The 19938-nt window shown below is 39.3% G+C and overlaps 1 protein-coding gene across 7 annotated transcripts in view; it reads right to left on the reverse strand.

The window, feature by feature from the left end:
• Nucleotides 1–2476: 2476 nt before the first annotated feature.
• letm1 (leucine zipper-EF-hand containing transmembrane protein 1) overlaps nucleotides 2477–19938 on the reverse strand; it is a 33522-nt gene continuing 16060 nt past the window's right edge. For 2 of the 7 annotated variants that reach the window (XM_067614996.1, XM_067614994.1), the window contains exons 5-16: nucleotides 19617–19754; nucleotides 18852–19055; nucleotides 18316–18435; nucleotides 17337–17468; nucleotides 17071–17229; nucleotides 15553–15687; nucleotides 14953–14985; nucleotides 13770–13904; nucleotides 12162–12355; nucleotides 10723–10755; nucleotides 10017–10173; nucleotides 2477–8775 (exon numbers count right to left, since the gene is read on the reverse strand). In XM_067614996.1, the coding sequence (XP_067471097.1) occupies nucleotides 8623–8775; nucleotides 10017–10173; nucleotides 10723–10755; nucleotides 12162–12355; nucleotides 13770–13904; nucleotides 14953–14985; nucleotides 15553–15687; nucleotides 17071–17229; nucleotides 17337–17468; nucleotides 18316–18435; nucleotides 18852–19055; nucleotides 19617–19754 (1593 nt within the window). In that variant the 3' untranslated portion in view covers nucleotides 2477–8622. The remainder of the gene's footprint in view (nucleotides 8776–10016; nucleotides 10174–10722; nucleotides 10756–12161; nucleotides 12356–13769; nucleotides 13905–14952; nucleotides 14986–15552; nucleotides 15688–17070; nucleotides 17230–17336; nucleotides 17469–18315; nucleotides 18436–18851; nucleotides 19056–19616; nucleotides 19755–19938) is intronic. The other 5 variants (XM_067615001.1, XM_067615000.1, XM_067614998.1 and 2 more) reach the window with 4 other exon arrangements.

Genomic DNA, 19938 nt, shown 5'->3' on the forward strand with positions numbered 1-19938 from the left:
GTTTTTGAAGCCACTCAAACCCTCCGAGGTTTTTTCCCCCCCTCCTCCTCTGTAATCAACACCTCCTCATCAGAATATCATACCTCAAAAAAAACCAGAAACTCCCTGAAGCAGACAGCTCACACTTCCTGAGATCAAATGTGCTTCTTCAGTTGGAGGCTGCCGGGCCTGAAACGCCGACGCTGTGAGCGTGTTTCAGACACAGTTCAACCATCCTGACGAGCAGCCCAGACAAACTCCTGACACCTACCTACTCAACCGACTGAGGTGCAAATATCTTTTAATTCTCTGCGGGGACGTGATGTAGGATGGAAACAGCGAGTGGGAACAAAAGCGGGAGAACATTTAGCTGCCTGTTACAGGGTGTCTGCAGCTTTCAGCAACGTCATGTCTACAACAGTTTCAGACCGCTGTTGGTGGTGGTTTAAATTATGCCACAAAACTCTTTGACTCTGACTGGGTTTAATTTTCAGCAGTAATGTCATTAGACTGGGAAAACCTCCCATTTTCAAGGTTGTATTTGCTATTTTAAGGCTGCACTAAGAAACGTACCAACACTGGTGCCCTAAAAATGGTGGAGAGAGGCAAATATTTTGTTTTGTGAGTCCTGTTTTGTCCCAACAAAATGCTCAAGACACAGTTTGGATTTTCTGACCATATCTGAAATTTGACAGGGACCCAAGTATACTCCTTCCACATACAAATCCTGTGTATGATGCCAAATTTCTCTCCCTGATCATCACCTTTTTAATAGGATGCAGGTATGTAACATTTTAATATCAGTTGTACTGGTCACTGAAATGTTTTTGATAGGCTAGTGCAGCAAACATTACATAACATCCACCAAAAAATGAAGAAGAGACGAGTGGAGTCATTTAAAATCTTGTGCAGACTACAATACTTTCAAAAACTGCTGCACTGCTCGCACTATTATGACACTTTTTATCTCAGACTGTTGTCTTATTGACATGTCGGTGCACGAACGCCACAACTGATATAAGACAAAATTCGATTGCAAATGAATTCCAATGGGAGAAATCCACAGCTCCCATTGGACGCTGCTCGTCTCCCATCTGAGGGTGGTCCTCTTAAGATCTCCTCCTCCATGAGGCACATCATGTTTTTGACTACGATATAATCAAACATCTATTATTGAGAAACACTCGAATTAGACATAAGCGCAGATTCCGTACCGACGGGCAAGTCACGGCAAACGTTTCGCAGTCTACACAATGGTTTAGTTCGTTATGTAACTGGAAAACACAGTCTGTGGCTTTAAACCCAAATTTCGCCCATGGCAAATATTTTATCTTTCCTGGCAGATGTTACACATCCCCCGAGCTCAAGAGCATCACTTTGAAGATACAAAAATTAATTTAGATTTTTTCCCCCCTCAAAGGTTGGCACTGTGTGTCTGAACGGAGTAATAATTCTGCCTGCGAATGGAAGTTGTACATTATTTTCAACATCTGAAGTCGAGTGGTTTAACTTATGAGGATGTTGTTCCTCAGTGACAAACAAATGTCTTAATGACTCAGTTTCCTGTGTTTCAGTGTCATCCTCAGAACAAAAAACAGGCCGTTCGACAAACTTAATAACTGAAACAGTAAATTTCACAGGCGCTGACATTTCAAAAAACATCAGCTCTGTCGCTGTTTGTGAGCTCAGAGCTTTCAGAAAATTACAAATACCACATTAGTGAGACAATCAAGTTGACACCTCTCATCACACTAAGAGCCCATGAGTGTTGAGCTCACAAATGGGACTAGTGAAGACCCATCTACTCACATGACAAACACACAAAGGGGTTTTTCCCTGGCGTGAAAACCAGAGCTATTAGAGGAAAGGGGAGTCTGCTTTTTACTTGGCCAATGAGTCGGGGGTATTGTGGTTTTACATAAAATCTTAGTGCAGCCTTAAAGGTTAAGTTTAAAGACTTTGTTCAAAATATCAACAGCCAAACCATGGATAAACCGACTCTAAAGAATCCAAACGGAAAGACCTTTAAGCTCCTGACTATAAAGTTCTTACAAGTTATTTTGTTTTTTCCTGATTTTGCACAGGAAGATCAGTGCACGCAAAGGGTTAAACCCCCCTGATCTTTTATACGTTTGTGTATCCTGCTTTTAGCCCGCTCGTATAACCGCTTACACACTTAAACCTTAAAATTGTCACGGGAAAACTAAGTCTGGTTGCATTCCAGCGGGCGAGGACAGAGGCTCTGTGGGGAGTGGCAGCGAGTGTGGCGAGGCCGGGTAACGACTGAGGAATGAGGGTTTTTTTGGGGGGGGGGGGGGGGGGGTGAGAAATAACAGAAAATGGCTGTGAGGAAGGTTTTAGAGATGACACACAAACACACAAACACACAAACAATCTGAAATGGCTGTGTGGAAGTGGTGAGTGACGTATGATGAGTGACGGGAAACACGAGATGATGTAAAACAGACAAGAATGAAATCAAACCAAAAAAAAGGAATCAAGGATCATCCACAATTTATTCAACACTTCTGATTTTTGTTAAATGATGTTTCTTAACATAAACACTTGATTTGTGTTAAAAAAAAGAAGAAAAAAAAGAAAACTGAAGCTTTTTTATACATTTGAGATTCAAGTTCAACTACAAATCAAATCCAGTACCCGGTCATGTCCTGAATCCACATTTGGATGGAAAAAAAAAAAAAAAAAAAAAAAGGAAACATTGGAAAATCTGATTATATTTATAAATAAATAAATAACATGGCAATTATTAATTCAAAATAAACTGCAGTAGGCTATATTTGATATTATATGTCAATGACTACTGTTTTTTTCTTTTTTCTTGAATTTTTAATATGATTTCAAAAACATAATCAGTTAGAAGATTATACTGCAACAGGTCATTATTTTTTTTTGATTTACTCATCAAACTTTAGAAGATCAACACTGGATTCCTATTTTTTCTTCTTTCTAGAATACTTTTGAATATTTTTATTCGGGGTTTAACATGATGTAAACTGATTGTGACGGCCAAACTGAGGCTTTTAAGCCTTTCTACAAGATGAAAGTTGCTCTTTAGAACAAATCTTCAGTGTAAAATGATGCAGTTAAATGTAGCTTCATACATCTAATTCAGTTTTCTGTATGAACTTGAGGTCTGAGCTGCTCCTCTGTAGAAGCAGACAAGACTCTTGACTCCGTGTTTCCCTGACATTAAAAGATCCTGAATTCACCTCCCGTCAGGTTCCAGCTGCCCTTTCTGTCTGCAACTAAACCAGGACTCCCCCCCCGCTTCCACCGAAAGACTCAACTCTTTATATATTCTACAAAAAGTAGCATTCCTCTAGTGATTAAAAAGGGCTGGTGCAAAATACTTTTAAAAAAAATGTTAATTACATGTGCATCAACTCCCAAAATAAGCAGAATATCAGAGTGGTATCAGAGAAAAGAGGCGGTTATAACATCCTCTGTCTTACTGATAGCATGTGGAGTTCACTTCTTTTTTTCTAAATGATATTTATATATGTCACAATATATATTTAACAAATTAAACACTTTCCTCAAACTGGGAGAAAACAAAATTCAAAAATAGGTTCATGATGCATAAATGACTTATTGCTTTAAATATTTGTTCTTTTACTATACAAGATCCACAAATTTTTTACTTTTTTTTAGGACGGTTTGTATCATAGATTGCAACACGCTACTTCAGCTCCCCGCTGAGACTCGACGCTCCCAACACATCGGATTCACCAACATTCACACCCTGAGTTCACACGGTTAACGCACACTTACTCCATCCGAAACGAAATAGTGCATTTACACAGCGGCAATACTACCGGACAACAGCGAGCTAAAATCAGACATTTTTTTTCCCGTCAAACTAAAGTCACTGAAAGACAAAAGGAAGGCAAAAAAAAAACAACTACGGAGCTGGTTGACAATGAAAAACAGCTCATTTAAGCTCGCTGTCAAAATGCTTTTGCTGCCAACTGTATCTCTCCTTCCCTCCTCCTCCTCCTCCTCCTCCTCCTCCTCCTCCTCCTCTAGGTAGTCTTTTTTTTTTTTTTTAAGACAGCAGCTTAAACAACACAGTGCAACACTGCTGCCAGCGGTGAGCCGTGATCTCTGCTCAACTCCTCGCGCTGCAGCCAAGAATCATCCACTAACATGTATGATGGCTGTTCTGGGGGTTTTGTATTGTTCCAGTGAATAAGAGACGTCTGTGTTTTGGAGATATAAACTGTTTACAGGTCTCTGCTCGGTGGCTGGCATGTGGTATTCTGCTGATATTCATATCAGGGTTCCTACATGTTTTCCGTTTCAAAATGCAATTATTTTTTTTCCCGGTATTTCTTGAGTGCTTTTGAAGGTTTGACAGGTTTTCATATATCATAATCACATCCTGGTAGCTTGTGAGAAATACGACTCACACCGTATCAGTGCTGTATCGATGTACGGCTGGAAACTAATCTTTGCGATAAATAAACCAATACATGAAAGATGTGACCAATCTTAATTAATCAATAATTAATCAACAATTATCGAGCAAAAAAAAGCCAAATATTTGCTTTTTCCAGCTTCGTCAATATGAGGATTTGCTGCTTTTCTCCGTCTTATATCAGTTTATAATGAATATCTTCTGGTTTTGGACTGTTGGTTGGACAAAACCTTGAAGATGAGAAATTGTAATAAGCATTAGAGCTGAAACAGTTAGTCAACAACAGCTGATCAAGTCATTTATCAAGCAAAAATGCCAAATATTTCTCCGGCTCCAGCCACGGAAACATGATGATTTGTTGATTTTCTCTGACTAATATCTTTATAAATGTCAGCATTGGGGCGCAGAGAGAAGACTGAACAATTAATCAACTACCGGGAGTGATCAGGAGATTTATTGATAGTGAAAATAGTTGATAATTGCAGCTCTAATCAGGACTTAAACATCAATAGTTTTTCATATTATCCACATTTGCATTTGTCTTACTGGGCATTCAGACCAGAAACAGCACTGTGTTAAAAAACGCCAGGAGCTGCGTTGGTGGGGGTTTGTAGTTTCAGCCACCAGTAAGATGATGGAATATGCAGAAAGACCAGATTGAGTCGTAAATCAAAGAGTTTGAAGGTTTAACACTATGAGGAAGGATTTTACTGCATAAATCATTTTCTCCTCAGCTGCTTCGATCGTCAGGTAAAGTGTTAAAAGGAAATCTACCAGGAATGTGTTCTCGCACGTATGTTTGGACGAAGCATGACGCTGCAAAAGCTGAGCCAGGTTCCACTTCTTTGCCCGACAACCTTTTTTCAGAGCCGTCTTCATCGGCACAGTGGCTTCATTGAAATGAATGGGGGGGGGCAGTTTTTTTCCACACGGCGCTGTTGTCAGATTAATTCTGTCCATTTCACCCCTTTCTGAACCGACTGGAACTGAAACCCTGAGTAGAGATCTACATCAGCCTTGCATACATACTCTGGCGTACATTTTCCTCTGACCTTTGACCCCTCTGTGCCTAGAAACAGTGGCAGTGCTGCTAATGTACACAGCGCTCCCCTGAGCCCGACCTGTCAGGAGCGGGGACACAAACACCGCTCTCTCCTGCCGAGTGTAATCGAGAAGTTGTCACAACGTTCTCGTGACGTGTTTACACTGGCTGCTGATTTATGCGGCAGAGCGCATGCCATGTCCCGCCAGACCGTCTCCAACCTAAACACAACCCTCCCAGTGTGGCTGGCTTTGGCCCATGTATGGGGCGAGTGTTTACCCTGCGCCCATCAGTCTGACTGGTCCCAGGCGAAGCAGAGCCCTCGTCTCTGTCAGGCAAACGCTGGGTCTGAACCGAGACGGTGCCTTGATGGAAGACCAACGTGCTCTTAATCATCCACGTGTACGACAGCAGGATTCCAGGAACGGATTAAAACGGAGCGTTGTCCACTCAGCGTTATCTCAAGTACCACTTTGTCATCCACGTTTACACCTGAGCTCTTCTCTGGTTACTGTGGAGGAATAACAAACTAACCCAATATTCAGCTCGACTCAACAGATAGAGGTGGATCAACCCTTTACTGCGGGTTCACACTGCAAGCAACACCACAAACTACTCAGCTCCTCTAAAGCTGAACAATCTGAGAAACTGCTGTCAAGAAACATGTCAGCTGAGATATTAATCAGCTGTAATGTTTATTGATAACCTAAGCATCTGATTCTGTGTTTCAGTGTTTCTCCATTAGCCTGTTATTTGAAAGAACGAGCATGGAGTGTGAAGCTGTAATTATTTCTCATTTCACAAATTATTTTCTTATGTTTAATTAGAGGATTAACATTAGAAATGTGAATACACAGCTTAGAAAAATACGCAGCCAATATGCAGACAAAGCGTTTGTAGCCTCTCGCATTCAATTCATTGATTAGTCAATCAACAGAAAATGAATCAATGATATTTTGGTAATCAATTCATTTGATCTTAAAGGTTTATTATTGAAAAATATTTAGGAAAAAACATTATTAGCACGAGATCTGGACGTTTTGAGCGTTTGAGCCAAATATCCGTCCTTGATAGAGTTTGCTCTGTTGTCATGGAGACGGTTCAGTTCAGCTAATTCTAACCACCGATGAAGGTCATGAGATGCATCTAAAAGCGATGGAAAATTTCCAGTAAGTTCAAATCGAACAGCAAAACTTTGAGCAAAAATTTCAAACATTCAGTGAATATTTTGGAGTTTTGGTTTATTGTTTGGATAAAACGTCATCATGGCGCCTTTAGAAACTCGTGAGGAATATTTAATTCATTGCTAAATTAAATATATTTCATAGAAGCTGCTTGCAGTGTGAACAGAGTCAAACAAACCAGGATGAATTTCATGCCGACTAGTTGACTGTCAATATTAACTGAAATCATCACTTCGTCCTGAGTATTTCCTGTTTCCACTCCACACACATTCAAGGCTACAATGCAAAGAAGGGGAAAAAAAAAAGAAAAAGAAGAAGAGAAGACTCAGTAAGCGCCTAAAACTCAAACTACCTGATCTACAACTGAATTCATCCAGACTTCTTCAGTCCTAAACTAAACGACATCCGTGAAAAGAATATCAGAGCACTATCATCTTCTTAAAAATACTCAAAAAATAAATATAGAACAGTATATGATCCGTTATATCTGCGTCAAGAGAAGGCCACTTCGCGTTTCAACTATGAAAAAGGTCAAGATTACCACAGTTATCATACTTCTTATGTGCACAAAATATACTATTAAACATTCACTAACGCGGCAGCAGCAGGGAGCGTGTTGTTCAGCCATTTTTCACCCTCTGACCAGACTCATCCAAACAACTGACGACTATTTCCTGCCACAGAAACTAAACTTAACTAAATAGTCACAGCAACAACTGACTAATATTTAGTTAGCGGACTGTTTTTAGTGTCCCTATACTGAATATATGAGCCTCACTTCTCATAAACATCAGTCAGTTTTTTACTGGTTAGTTTTGTTGGGGTTTTTTTTTAGGAATAATCAGAATCAGTTATTAAATGTGCCACAGTGCAACTTTGGCATTTTAAGAGAGAGCTACTGAACATAACAGGAATATATATGAAGAGCTGTGCTAAAAATGAGACTATTCAGATACATAACAAAAAAAGACTAATTAGTACAAAATAAAATGAAATTACAGTACAGTAACTTTTAATATTGATGTAAAAGTTGCTCACTTCAGTCCCTGTTTGGACAAAACTCCAACACTTCTTAAGTATGAATCCTCCATTTATTTGAATTTTTAAAGGGAATAATGAAGCTAAAGCTATGATTGTATTAATATTAGAATGAATATGTGCAAATTTATATTCAACTTTTTAAAACTGACCACATAATTATGACAGTTTTGAATACATTTCCATGATTCTTTACCTTGTGTCTTATATCTTTGGTTGCTGCCACCATTTTTTAAAACACCCTATAGCCAGCAATAAGCTACCTGTCCAAGTACAACTTAGAAAAAAAAATAAGTTACTTTACAAAACGGGAGTTTGGTGGATAAACAAAATTAAAAGAGGAAAACAAACTGAGTGGAATGACAGTGATGACAATGATTTTTTTTTTTTTTTAACTGTGCAAAGTCCAGAAATGAATGTGTTTCATTTCTCTGAGATGATGACATGAATGAAATTAAAAAGGCAAGACGGTTCACCTCAAACTTAAACAAAGTGTCTCCTAATAATATATCCATATTTCCAAAACATAATTTCTGATCAATTTCTCCTTTTCCAACTCTTAAGTTGAGAGAACAACCATGGTTTCATGTCACTATGTTCCCTATGTCAATAAATAATTTAGTAAAATTACACAAACCCAAATATCAACATATATTACATGATCAATCTAGAAGAGCTTAACATGATAGCAATTTAAGTTTCTTTTTGATTTGATTTTGTGCGTTTAAAGGCGATAAGCCTTTTTTTCTCTTTTTTTTCTCTTTTCTTAATTTTTATCGCCGTTCATCGATTTCTGGTGACGTTTTGAGAAGGCGGATGTTTAACTCCCGACTCTTCATCACCAGTTTATCTGGAACGATCTGATGTCTTAACAGTTTTCTGTGACCGGGTACCAGTCACAAACTCCTCTTTTTTTTTTTTAAGTGCTCTCTCTGTGTGAGTTAGCTGGTGAGTGTGGCTGCCTGTTCTTTCTCCGCCTTCTCTTTGGCCTTTTCTTTCTCTATCAGCTTCTCCTCCTTCTGTAGCATCACCATGATGTCAGCCACCTGCGTGGTAGAGATGTCGATGTCCTCTTTGTCGATCAGTTCCACCACCTGGGACGAGGAAAGGATTTAGACTCGATGTAGCGATCTCTTATCATTTTTAAATACAAAAGCAGCCCCAAAAAGACCCCATTTACACCTGGTAATAACATGTATCTGTATGCTGTTACCTTCTAAAGCCCCATTCAGACTGGATTTATTTCTCTAGAGGAGGAGGGGTGATTTTAACATTACCTGCCCTGCTAACACAAACATATAGGCCTATTTGGGAATCAAAATGATAACAGAAAAAGCGTCAGAAGAGCAAGGCGTCATAGAAGCTCATCAAATGGGCTGTTGAAATATCAGCTACAGGTGGTATTCTCAGATGAGCCACGTTTTTAGCCTATATTTGTTTAAATTTTGGCAAATTAGAGCCATTAAAAGTATGCTAAATTAGGTATTAGCAGCTCCTGTTTGCAGTGTAGCCATTTACGTACAGACAACTATCACTGGATTACTGTGATGCTGAAGAAAACTTAAACTTTTTTTCTTTTTCTCTGATTTCTAAGTGGATTTATGGAGTTTTATTAGCGATGGACATCAGAGATAAAGATATCCTCAGGTAGCGTATGTCACACTGAATGATAAATGTGTGCTTCATGTCTGTGAGTTCAGATTTGACTGAGTTATGACTCAAAGCAGGAGTGTGATTTTTGACTCAAATTCACCTCACGCAGTATCTTTGCCTCTCCTTCGACTCTCCTGCACACCCCCCCCACCCCCTTGGGGCGGTTTTTGACTTTGTCCTGCTGAATGTTCATGTCTATTACACATCCTGTCATTTCACAATGGTTAAAATCTCATCTGAGACAATGAGTGAGTGAATATTTCCTTCCCTAACTCCTCCTGTGATGTTAATCCTGTCCGAATGGGGCTTAAGAAACTCTTTGTATGGCCACATTAGATTTCACAAATTAAAAAAAGAAAGAAATGTAGATGGTATATGGTATAACTTCATCAAATTAAATACTCTATTTTATGGAAAATTTAAATTTACAGATGTAAAAAAGAAGATATTTGACAGATGCTACAATTAAATGAAATGAAAGCAGGAATTATACTTCACATATTAAATATATGTTGTGTTAATGAGGAGAAAGACCCACAAAATTAAAACACTTACCTTCACAAGAAAACAAAACCCAGAAAGAACGATTTGAAAGTATTTACAAAAACAACACAATGAAAACGACATCATGAGCATCCCTCCTCTATCTTCCTTCACAGAGGATCATCCCGCTAAAACATACTTTGATGACGTTGTCGATGTCGATCTTGCCGTCCTTGTTGTCGTCGAGGGCCTCGGCGATGCTCTGCAGCTTGTGCTCTGGAATGTTCTGGATCTGCCTCATGACCTGGATCAGCTCGTCGATGCTGATGAGGTTTTCCCTGAAGGTGTAGAACAGACTGCATACAGGAAACGGTTACCAGGTTTGATGGCACGTAAAATGAGGTGGAGAAGTCTTGAGTCAACATGCTCCATTCAAGGTTCCCAGATCACACCAATCATTCTGATTTTGTCTCATTTCTATTGACGGCAAAGTTCAATTTCAGTTGCCTCAAAGTTAATTCATGCAGCACACTTAGTATTAATAGACTGTGATTTGTTTTTAGAGCTGATAAATATTTAATTTGTTGCTGCTCTGGGCAAGAAGGATAAATTAGTTTTGAGTGCATTTATACGTAAAAATATTATCTAGAACATTCATATTATTTGTTGAACCTCAGTAAAGGTCACAGAGCCCTGACAGTGTAGTTTAGTAAAATATTTATCATCAATTAGATTTCATTCATTTAGAGGCATCAACTGTTTGGGTGCAGGGAGCAGAGATGGAAGCTATGAATAAGGTGAACAGAACAGTTGATCTTTTTACAGCAGCTAACAGACGACAGCATGATGCAATGTTAGCGTTCTGGCAAAGCAAGCAAATGGCGGTTTACCACAGTTCAGCTTACCTTGTAGCATCACTACGTTTAGTAAAGAATAATCTGTAAAATTTTAGATGAGTTAGGAATTGCAAATGAGCCAATAATAATATGCAGTATGTGTTTTTTAGTCTGGGAAACCTTTTGTTCCTTTTTAAAAAAAAAAATGAAATCTCCACCACCATTTTACAATGAAGGTAATGATGATGAAGATGGCAATGATGAGGATGATGACGGTATAATAGAACACATGACTGAAAGATAAACTGTTGTGTGTGTGTGTCATGGAGAGATGAGGAAGATGATACAAAGGCAACGTTTTCAGAGAGATCCTGAAGCGCCGTGATATAAACAACTGAATCATGAGACTCTTCCTCGCCAGATAAACTAAACAACAAAACTCTTTCAGTCGTGCTGATGATGTCATCTCTGTCAAAAAGTTGCCTTTGCATCATTCACGTCCAGAATCAGTTTTTCCAAGTCTGTCTTAAAACAACAGTCAGGAGCCAAAATGAACACTGAAACATGTTTTTTCTTGCTGTAATCATTCCTCCTGTTCATACTGACCATTAGAAGATCCCTTTATAATGTACTTACAATGGAAGTGATGGAGGACAAAATCCACAGTCCTCCTTCTGTGCAAAAATGTATTTAAGTGTTTATCTGAAGCTAATATGAGGCTTCAGTCGTCCAGTTAGTCAAATCAAGTAGATATAATTCAAGGTTACAGTCTTTTTGCTACTATACTTCCACTGCAGCTCAACAGGGAAACACAAAGAGTTAATTATACACTAAAAAGAGATCAAAACAAGGGTTGTGGATTTTGTCACCCATCACTTAAACTGTTAGCGTATTTGGAGGTGATCTTTTAATGGCCTGTATGAACAGGAGGAATGATTACAGCAAAGCAAAAACTTCATTGTTTCAATGTTCACATGAGCACCTGACTGTTGTTTTAAAAACAGACTTGAAAAATCGTGAACTTGTCTTTTAATGTCTTTTGACAGACACACACAGCACAGCCTGTGGAATGGTGCAAAGCCATGAGAGACGCCAAAGCTTTCTGCTTAAAGCGATGATTCAACTTTTTGGGAAATATCCTTATCTGCCTCCTTCATGAGTTGTATAAATTGTGTAAATAAGATGGCTTTAAAGCTGTTGTTAGGCTAGCTGTTTCCCCCTGCTTCCTGTCTTTATGCTAAGCTAAGCTAAACACATCCTGACTCCAGCTGAGAAATTATTTAAAACAAAAAGACAAAAGCCGGCCCTTTAAAGGAGGACTTCATCTACGTTTTATTCCTGGTTGCTCGAATGGAAACGCCAACTCAGCCGTTAGCAAAAAGCAGAGGCGCAGGTTAGAGCGCTGATGCCCCCTCCCCCCCGATTTTTGGTCACTTATTCTTGCCCTACACGATTTTGAGCCTCAACAGAGAGTCGTGTGCTGCTAAAATCACACATTCGACACTTACCCAACAGGTGGGCTGGTTCCACCGTCCATTTGTCCGTCCAGGGTGACCTTGTCCTTCTCCAGCTCCCCAATGATCTTGTCAATGCGACCGATCATGTGGTTCACTCTCTTAGTCAAACGCTTGCTCGCCTTCGACTCCTGCAGTGCCTTCTCCTGACCGGTCTTAGAAAGCTCCTTCTTTATCTCCTCCAGATCCTGGAAGAAAAAAAAAAGACACAAACACACGAGTGAAACACAGCACATACACACACAATAATCTGCATTCATGCGTAAGCTCGGCTTGGCTTGTTCTGAAGCGGAACATACCGCATTCACCATCTTTCTCATGTGAAAAGATGCAAAATTGCAGAGTAAAATTTACAACTGGCCTGCTGAACGAGTGATGCACAGAACTCTGCACATGGGAAAAACCTTTGTTTAGATTTCAATTATACTGCCTTAAACTGAAAAAATGTGGCGTCTAAATCCAAATTTTGTTAACAAAATCCAGTAAAAAAAAGAAAAAGAAACTAAAACCAATTTACTGAGGTCCTACAACTTTATTTGAAGATTTCATTGGCATCTGTTGGCACAGCAATTTATATAATTCTGTCTATATAATTCTATATAAAAAGTCATATTCTCTTGACTGCCTCGCATCTATGTCATGCACCACTTTGCTTAAGTGTTTTTATATCCAACTTCATGTCAAAGCATTCCCTCTTTATTTCTGTCACAGTACGGTGCTGCTCTAATGACATGTCATTGGCAGCTGTGTTAATATTTTCTAATTGCTTCAGGTCGCTAATACAACTACTGACATTCCTACATTTGTTGTTTTTGTCTGCTGAAATCTGACAGCGGGTGTTGAAATTTTTCTCTTTCGTTATTATGAGTGGAACGGCCCACAAACGAAGCAGAAAAAGTTGCCTTATATGGCGATTTAAAAGGCGTTGTTTACATTAATGATCAAATCTCAAGCACTTCATCAGGAAAAGGTGGCATTCATCAAGCTGAAATGAGCAATTACATTTTGTGCAGTTAAAACTTTGGTGAATCTGACTTGGAGCACTTTTACGAGCAAGATTTAAGGGTCCGTTTACACGGTGCGATTGTTGGCTGCCTGAGACGAAAGTTGACAGTCGTGAGAGAAATGTGGTGAAATCTTTGGTCGTCAATCCAAAACGGTGGTCCTAAATCGCACTAGATCAATTGACTTTGCTGAACAAGACAGCCTGAGGCAAAATTCATTCAGTCAGTGTCAGAAATTTGAGACCAAATTCTCACAATATCAATCAGAAAAGTGAAGAAGTGACACAGAATACAGTGGCTGGCCTGACATTTCATAAGGGGGAAAACACACAGATTCTCCTTCATGACGTGTCTCTGCTTTCATATACTTTTTTTCTATTTAGCGCTACGAGTCACCACAGCGCCCAATCTGACACCTTCAAACTGATGTTGAGCAGCCTGACACAGATTGTAACCAAGATTTTATTACAGGCCTCAATAAATTTACAGGATCGTTGTCACACAGGCTAAAGGCGCCTTTAGGACAACTTACACAGAAACCTTTGATTTGAACGTCAATAAAACCCGACTCTTGAAATGACTAGTGTGAGAGAGTCACCTCGTTGTATTCCTGGACGTCATCCTTCAGTTCTTCCAGCTCCTCTTTCTCCAGAGTAAACAGCCTCCTCTGCTCCTTCAGCTTCGAGCAGGCATCACTCAACAGGTCGATCTCTTCTTTGGTGATCTCCTCACCCTGGAATATAAACATATGATGTAAGAGATTTGCTCCACATGATTTGGATGCCAGATTAAATAAAAAAACTTTAAATACTGGATTCACTATGTTTTAGATACTGAATGATGAACACATGAGCTTTAGGTCATATTTTCCCCTCCGAAGTGGATGCATGATATTATACTCTCTACTTACTTTAAAAAAAAAAAAAAGTAGGTCATAAAATGTGTCTTAGCAGGCACCACATGTGCATTTAATACTGAACAAACCCACATAAGAGACCAACCCAAACATATAAACTGGATAAAAGAGGGAAGCTAGGGAGGACCCTGGGATACTCCCCATTACCCCAATGACACATTACCACATGACTGAGGGAACTCTGTGGAGCTACAAAACTTGTTAGTTAGTTAGGGAAGGAAAGGTTCGGTCACTGACGCTGCCTGGAAGGATCGACAAAGGAAAGAAAAGGGTAGAAGTTGATACAGACGTGGGCCAAAAAAAGAATTTGCAAATCATATTTAGCATTTGTTCAACCTTTTTTTGGGATTTTCTCTGATAAGAAAGGAAATGTCGGGTCAGTTTTAGTGTAAACGTCTATATTTTAGGCTTAAATTGTGCCTGATTCTTGTCAAAAAATGTAATTTGATTCTGGTCCTTATAGCTTGTCTGTGATTTGTCTGTGTTCTTTGCTGTAATTTATCTTGTCTGTTTTTCATCCCACTAAAGAACACACAAAGCTGAATATGAGTATTTGTGGTTTGCCCTCACTCCATTTTCTTCTTCTCTGCTTTCCAAGCATGAGTATCTGCTGGCTGATGTCAACTTCCATTTCATCATACACATAAACCTTGAATTTCAGGGTTATTTCCTGTAATTTGGATTATGTTCTCACTCCTATTGAACCTGACATCAAATGGCAGTCTGCAATGGTTTCAAACAAATGCCAGAATTATATGAATTACAAGTCCTGTTTAACCCACATCTGGATCCTGTATGTGCACAGGGATAAAACTGGCATGGAGGTGAGGATCATTTTGGGAGAAGACATCATTAAAAACCTAACCTGGAAACGCAGGAATGTCTGCCACTGTTCAAACTGTGTGGCCCAGACGATGCAGAAGTAACAAAATGATTGGTAGCAAAGAAAGAGTCCAATTAATACTCAGGAAATTAACAAGCAGACAAACAGAATATCCAACATACATGCTCTGTGCTGCTAAAAGGTAGATGAAAGCATTAAAGACAGAGGATTAAAAAACATCTTTTTTGTTTCCATTGCAATATTTCTTAGGTTTATAAGTCAGAAAGCTTGTGATCAAACGTCATACACCAATAAATTAAAATGTTACTTATACCTGAGCTTGATTAAAAGATCCAAGTAAGAAGAAATAACTAAATTCATTTAAAAACTTTAAAAAATGTAGATAGTTTTACATCAGTAACATCTCACATAAATAACCTCAAATGCAAAAAAAACCCAAAACAAAACATAGCAAATATCTCTGATACCATGTGTTAGTAATTTTTAAGATAGTAATTCTTAGAACATGCATGTAGAAAAGTGTGAGTACTTTAAATATTTACAACAAACTACACAGCTGAATGTAAAAAACTGTGTGTAGCACTTTCCCAATTACACAAAACGTCCATATAGAGGTATTACCTTGATTCCCTCGATGACGGGGGCTGTATCCCTCAGTTTCTCTGAGTGAGCGGCCTTGTCAGCCTTAGACAGCGCCTGCTCTGCATCCGCTTGGCTGTGCTTGACTCTCTCTGCTTCCAGCTCCAACTCCCCTTCCTGTAGAAGACGGCGATGAGACAACTGATCAAGCACTCGAAGAGCAACTGGGCGGAATCAAGGTCAGATCAAATACCAGTCTTAAAGGTCCACTTGAGAATTTCCACTGCATCAAAAGATCCAGTAAGGGCACATCACATGATGATATTTCATTACAGAAACTGGGCATGAACAGCATATCTGTGTTAATGGGAGAAATGACACCTTCATTGTGTAACCAAGTCCTTAAACTTGAGCATATAAAGATGTGATGGCCAAACAGAAACAGTGTTCATTAGTGAGTTCTTCGCTGTATTCATCAGTGGTGGAAGAAGTATTCAGATCCTAAAAATACTCCATTACAGGTAAAAGTCTTGCATGAAAAATACAAGTGTTATGAGCTTGATGTAGTTAAAGTATTGCAGTAAAAGTAGTGGTTTTGTCCCTCTGACTGATATATTATTATATATGACATCATTAGATTATTAATACTGAAGCATCAGTGTTAGAGCAGCATGTTACTGTTGTAGCTGCTGGAGGTGGAGCTAGTTTCAACTACTTTATATACAGTTAGCTAGTTTAGTCCAGTGGTTCCCAACCTAGGGGTCGGGCCCTTCCAAAGGGTCAGCAGATAAATCTGAGGGGTCGTGAGATGATTAATGGGAGAGGAAAGAAGAAAAAACAAAGTTCTGATATACAAATCTGTTTTCAGTTTTTGGACTTTTTCTCTAATCTTTGATTTTTGGTGAAATATTGGATCATTTGAACATTTATTGAAATGAAAGCATGTAAGAAGTTTGGAGGGAAAAATCACTATTTGGTGGAGCTGTTAACAACTCATAGATATGTGAAATGTGACCCCGACTACACACTGCTTTTTGTAAGACGTCAAAAGCCAAAAAGGTTGGAAACCACTGCTTTCACTGCTAACATTGTGTTGTATTTTAAAAGCTTGTTATATTATCCATTGTGTCAAATCTGCATCCAAAAAGTAACTAAAGCTGTAAAATAAATGTAGTGGAGTGGAAGTATACAGTAGCATCACATGGAAATACTCAAGTAAAGTACAAGTATCTCAAGATTGTACTTGAGTGAATGTACTTAGTTGCTTTCGATCATTGTTATTCATTGTTGAAAATGTTTGATTTTACAATTATTCTGCTGGAGTCTTGATATCACGACTTTAACTGGTTCATTTTTGTGGTTTTACCTTTGTGTTTTTGGTGTTGTGGCGTTTTGTGTTCCCAAACTTCATTATGGTTTCATTTCATTTCAGTTTCATTCCAAATCAAGCACAATGGACTTGTACTTCCCTCTGGCAAAAATCAATCCACTGTATCAAAAAGCTTCAAACCCCTAAACCTACAGTTACCAATCCTCCAACTTTATGTGAAAGGAACTTACCCTTGCAGCCTTTTCTGCAGCATCAGCCAACCTCTCCATCTCTCTGTCTTTGTTGTCCTGGCGTATGGCCGCCTCCTCCTGCAGCGTGGTCTCCAGTTTGGTCTTATTGTCCACTTTAGAGAGCTCCATCTCTGCCACCTTTAACTGGGCCTCCTTTGTCTGTAGAAGAGAGAGTGGAGCAGAGTAGAGCAGTGAACTATCCCAATGAAGACTGAATTGAATTGACTGAATTCTTTTTTTGTCCTAGATCTGGTCTGCCAACATACCACCATCTCGGGAAGCGTCTGCAGTGTGGTCTTCAGCTGGTCGGCGGGAGACAGGGTGTCGGGCAGGTACATGGCTCGAGACAGCAGCAGCAGAGAGGTGGGAATCTGCTGGTTCAGATGCAGCTCCAGCCACTGCAAAAGACAGAAACATGACTCAGATTATGACTGATACGTACGTGACATAACAAGACAACATCAAGACCGTTTAAACTCTCCTTAAACTTTGAGTTTGGGTCTCTATAATATCTGTAAATGTGAAAATGAATCACAGAATACAACATTATATCAGTTTTTAGATGTTGAAATCGTCGTTTTGCATGTACATTTTAACTTTAAACCTGCATTACCTGATTTTTTTGGCCACTAGTTTTCAGTAGAAACAAGTAGTGAACACAACACGGACCTATCATCACCTTTTAAGCTGATATGTTGGGAAATTGTTGCTTATTTCCACATCCAGCAGTTATGGAGCAACATCATCATTCATTTGGAGTCGTGTTTCTGTCCACCTGCTGAATGTAAGTCCAACATTCACTCTCTTTTAGCTCTTTTTTTGCTCTCTACCAACTCCTGAGGGAAATATCTGGCTCTTTAGCTGCTAAATGCTCCACTATGTTCACCAGCTAGTCTACAGCTAACTGTGTCTGTTTGCCGTTTGGTGCTGAGCAGGTAGTGTACAGTGGCTTTTCAGAGCTTTTTCTCTGAAAACGATGCTATGAAAGCAACCAAATCAGTAAAGTTGCAGCTGGACAGCTAAATAATGAGCTGAAACTAAAGGATCTATCAAATTTAGCAGGTCAAACCCAGCCAATGTCATTTTACAGTAAAGAATTATAAGTGTGTAAGCATAACATCCCAGAAAAATGCACAAAAATGGGACAATAAGTAATTTAACTTCTGTAACTGAGGAAAAATGTATATACGTCTGCCAGTAATTTCTTGAAAATATCTTCCATTCGTTTCCTGTTGTTGTTGTTACCTGCACCAGTTGCTCTCTCAGTCGCTCCTCTGTGACTCCGAGAGATCTCATCCCTCTGACACGACAGGCAGCCTGCACCTCGTTCACATTCAGACTCTCCACCCCCTCTTCGGCTATCAGCTGCACAATCAGAGCACAGAGTTCACATTTAAGTCATACTTTAAAGGCATACTGTGAAGGATTTTCCTAAAAAACAATGGATGCACTCCATCATCACCTATGACCCACTGGAAGTGTGTGGCGGTGTATGTATCTACAGAGACTCTGCTCTCTGCCTGTATTTTCTTATTATCTTATTATCTTGCTGTGTTCAGGACGTTTCTGGGCGTTAACCTTTGGGTAGTGGGTGTGTGGCCCTCAGACAATAACAGCACGCAGGGTGTGAGGTCAGGACTGGGTTACATCGCTGTTTTTTTATGTGCTTCAGTGTTTCCCTTAAATGCTTTCAACAGCAGCGCAGAATCCTACACAGTATGCGTTTAAAAAGACAACAGCAGGAACTGTAAAAAAATATATATTACCACAGAGCTTCATACCTTGTCATCGGCACGGATGGCCCTCAACTTCATGATGAGCTGGAAACGGAGGAAGTTGTTGGTCCCGATGGACTGGAGCTCCAGGAGGCGGCAGAGTGCCACCAGTTGAGGTCGGGTCAGGTTGTCCAGAGTCAGCTCATCCTCAAACAGTTTGGAGAAGCGGATGATCTGCTCATTACTGGGACGCTCCCCAGAGTCCCGGATCTACAAAGATGAACAAGTTATGACACTTTTTTTCTAATCTTTTTTAAAAACCTAAATTAGGATGTGACACCGCAGCATATTCCTCTAATTAAGACCCAAATCTCCCCTGTTTGACATAATTTTGGTGATATTGTAGTCACTACCATCCAGAAAAAGTAATTAACAAAAATGTAACAGTGCAAATGATCTATCTAGAGAAGCTGGACTTCCCCTTGTCCTGTTTTTATCATGTAAGTAAAACAGACTGTCCTTGTTTTTTTAAAATGTGATTTCAGTTCATTTTTGCTTTTAAATGAACAGATAGTGGAAACAAAGTGAGGAGTGCTCGCTTACTTGATTCCAATTGGTGTGTAAATGTGTAAAATCATAACATATAGATGAAAAATGAACCTTAATATTTTACATATATGACCTCATTTCAGCTTCTTTTACTAATATACAGTACATCCTACTAAAGACCAACCAACTTGAGACATTTATTGATTCAACCACCAGAGGGCAGCACTGAGCCTGTGTTTCCTCATCTCATACTGAACAGTCTCAATGAACACCGACACCAACCTTCTGGAAAAAGGTGGAGAACTCCTCCGTCACATTGCCTTGGGCAGCCTTGTTCCTCAGAGCGATCTCCTCGATGGTGTCCTGCAAGAACTTGGCCATCTCCAGTTTGACCCTCAGTTCCTTTTTCAATCTCTCCTCCTGTTACAACAGGTTACAAATTCACTGTGGTGTAAAAAATATTTCCCTCTTTTTTTCATTAAAAAAAAAGATTTTGTTGAGCATTCTGTAAACTGATGTTCAAGAATGTTATAAAGTATGTGATGAAATTAAAGAAATATATTTAGAATCTACAGTCAATAGTTCACAGTAACTACAGTGTTGT

This window comes from Thunnus thynnus, chromosome 16 (assembly GCF_963924715.1).
Source record: "Thunnus thynnus chromosome 16, fThuThy2.1, whole genome shotgun sequence".
NCBI lineage: Eukaryota > Metazoa > Chordata > Actinopteri > Scombriformes > Scombridae > Thunnus > Thunnus thynnus.